Below are 3,387 nucleotides of genomic sequence, written 5' to 3'. Positions count from 1 at the left end.
GCAGTGTTTTACATGTACAGACAGTGGTATGGCACACAATGACTGTTAACTTTTTTGTTTGTTTTTTGGTCGAGGGTCATGAGTGTCCTTGAGAATCACTATCACTTTCAAGACAATTACATAATATTGGTCTAATAACATTTGACTCCAAAACACACTGAACAAAAGTTATAAATGATTTCATAACAAAGAAAATTAATTCTACGCTATTGATTTCAGTATGAAAATATAACAGGAAAAAGTTTATTTTATACCATCTTTTGATGAATATCAACACTTTGCTTTGTTTACGTGCATGAAGTGAGATAGAGAGAAAGTAGAATCTCTTTTTAAATACGCTTTTTAGTCTGTATTGCCACATGTCTTATTTCCATGTATACGTAAGCTTTTTAATTTCCTTTTTATTTACACGTAGCAGCTTATTTTTTGTTATATAAATTTGTTTTAATCACAAGATAAAAAATGGGTCCAAAATTGGTGGATAAAATGGGTCCAAAATTGATAGATAAAATGCTGCAAAAATAACAATACTTTTATCAGTTCAACAAAAGATATCTGTGGCAAAGTAGAAGAACTTACATTGACCACTTTCAGAGAAATGAGTTTCGCTTACCTCTCCCACCACCTATCAGGCCTTCCCTGTTTAGAAATGATAAAAACTCTTCAGAAACTTCCCTTTGATTTTAATCTGTATCTTCAAATTATTGTTTATTACTTATATAAGTGGGTTTTCTTTGGTCAAATAATGCATTTTTTCTAAAGAGAAAATTGAGTATTTGAGGTTGGAATGAAAAAGATGAAGATTTTTCCCATTGAAATTAAAGGGATTTTCAACTATTTCACTTAATAGTAGGATTTTCAGAAACAAAAGGAAATCCTTAAATGACGATAGCTGTAGTTTTAAACTGGTGTGAGTTTGAGCGTTTGACATAAGTTATCCAGCAATCTCTTCAATGTGTCCTTCACATCCTTGTTCCTTAGGCTGTAAATGAGGGGATTCAGCATTGGTATCACTAGCGTGTAGAAGACCCAGGCCATTTTATCTGTATCTAATGAGTGGTGGGTCTTCGGTTGCAAATACATGAAGAGAAGAGTCCCGTAGAACACAGTGACAGCCGTCACGTGAGACACACAGTTGGAAAAGCCTTTCGTTGCCCTTCTGAGGAACGTATCCTTAAAACGGCAGGATGATGTTGAAGTAGGATATTAGAACAATAATCATAGAGAAAAACAAATTGGTCCCTGAAAAGGCAAACGCAGCTGTTTCTGGAATGTAAGTATCAGAACAGGACAATGCCAACAAAGGGATGTTATCACAGTAAAAACGGTTGATTACATTGGAAGAGCAATAGGACACAGAGAATACACAGGAAGAGACAGTCAGTGCTGTGGTCAGACTGTGGAAGTACGTGAGGGACACCAGCAGAAGGCTGATCTGTGGAGACACCACCACCATGTAGCACAGGGCATTGCAAATAGCCATGTAGCGGTCATAAGCCATTGCAGCCAGCATGAAAATCTCAGCCACGATACAAACTAAGAATCCACCCAGCTGGGCTGCACATCCATAGTAGGATATGGTTTCTTTCAAAATCAAGAAGTTAACCAGCATTTTAGGGGCAATGACAGTAGAGTTTCCAAGATTCATGATGGCCAAATGCTGGAGGAAAAAGTACATAGGAGTCTGAAGTTGAGAGTCAGTACTGGTGAGGGTGATGATGCCCACGTTCCCTGCCATGGTCAGCCCGTAGGTGACCAGGAAAACCAAGAAAAGGGGGATCTGGAGTTCTGGACTATCTGAGATTCCCATGAGAATGAACTCAGTCACCTGAGTGAGATTCCCTGGTGCTACTGACTTTGTTGCTTTCATCATTGAACGGGGAAAACAAAGATATTAATAGTAAAAAAAAGTTTTGTTATATGCCAGATTATTAAATGTTTAAGTGTTCACAGATACTTAAAATTTTAGAATTTATTTCTCACCCAATTTCTATCACACTACTCTGCTTCAGTGGCCCACAGATTCCATCTCAATACTGTTCCTTCTTAGTATCATTCAGAAACTGTGTCCTCTTTGATTAATCACATTTCTTTTCTTCTACTAAATCAGCCAGTCTTGCCCTATGTCACTTTGACTTCTAGTTGTTCTGACTCTTCTCTATTATTTTATTCTGGTAGAAATTCCTCTCTTTTCCAGCTCTTACATTTTCCTTTAAATTATTTAAGCCCTTTTCTTATTTTTTCAAAGTTATTACTTACAGTTTTGATTTGTTAAATTTTGATCATTTTATTTGGATAGAGAAGTGATAGGGGAGACTGCTATCATTGCTTAGTGTGTAATGTACTGTGTCCAGCACTGAGTTTGGCATTTTGAAACAATGTTCTTTTTATTCTGCAGGAGTGTCCTAGAAGGTGAATGTAATTATTTGTATATCTGATGAGACGATTGAGGCTCAATGAAAGTAAGTTAGTTGGAGTCTGTATAAGATATTGGTTAGCGGAAAGTTTTGTGGTTTTGTTTTATCTGTTTTGTTTGCTTGTTTAGTTGGTTAGTTAGTTAGTTGCCTGTTACTTCACTAATTACCAGCTATGTGATTTTATTCAAGTATTTCTACTGTCTTGTGTGAATTAAATGAGATAGTACACACATATATGTCAGTTAGCACAGAGCCTGCTAAACTCAAATGCAAAATATTGGTACCAATAGTTATTCTTATTAACATGTTTTGAATAATTTTTTAAACAGGGTTTTTGTTTTTTATTTTAGTCTCAGTAACTTATTCTGCCAGATTGAGTGCTTTAATAGTTGTCATAGAAATAGCGAGTGAATTACTATTTTGCATCTTCAAAAACCTGGGATACATAATATGTTATCTCACAATCTAATTCTCTTAACTCTGTGGTGTTTCTATGTCTTAATTCAAAGATGCTTAATTTTGTGCATCAAATATGTGTCTGATGAGCTCATCTGATGGTGTTGTAGCAGTTCTCCACACATCTTGTCTTCCAACACTGCATCTGAAAAGAAGTGCACAAGTAAGCTCTTGGTGGAAAACACTGTGGCATCACTCGCTTTGATCAAAATATTCCCTGCTCATTTGCTGCACGTCAAGCAATTCGGTACATGTTTCACTCTGAGACAATAGATTTGATAAACTTATCTAGCCTTAATTTAACAAAAACAAAAAAGTATCAACAATAGCAATTATTAATTGTCTACTATGAACTAGTATGTATCCTTACCTGTTATGAATTCCATCGTCTACTGAAATTTAACTTAAGGCAAAGCTAGGGTTGCTTTTTATTCTGGTAAGTATGTGTCACTGAAATAAAGTTCCTGATAAAAGCAATTTTAATCTTTTACAAATTTCTTTTTCAAATTTGTTT

General features: G+C 35.4%; 1 protein-coding gene across 1 annotated transcript; it reads right to left on the bottom strand.

Annotated features, from left to right (window-relative positions):
- Positions 1-900: 900 nt before the first annotated feature.
- LOC105308606 (olfactory receptor 8J2-like) lies at positions 901-1,873 on the bottom strand. Its single transcript, XM_023525678.1, is given in 3 exon segments — positions 901-1,145; positions 1,148-1,183; positions 1,186-1,873. Coding segments are annotated over 3 exon segments (969 nt in total).
- Positions 1,874-3,387: the final 1,514 nt, after the last annotated feature.

Source organism: Pteropus vampyrus, unplaced genomic scaffold (assembly GCF_000151845.1).
Source record: "Pteropus vampyrus isolate Shadow unplaced genomic scaffold, Pvam_2.0 Scaffold595, whole genome shotgun sequence".
Taxonomy (NCBI): domain Eukaryota; kingdom Metazoa; phylum Chordata; class Mammalia; order Chiroptera; family Pteropodidae; genus Pteropus; species Pteropus vampyrus.
This window is presented reverse-complemented; position numbering and strand designations above follow the sequence as displayed.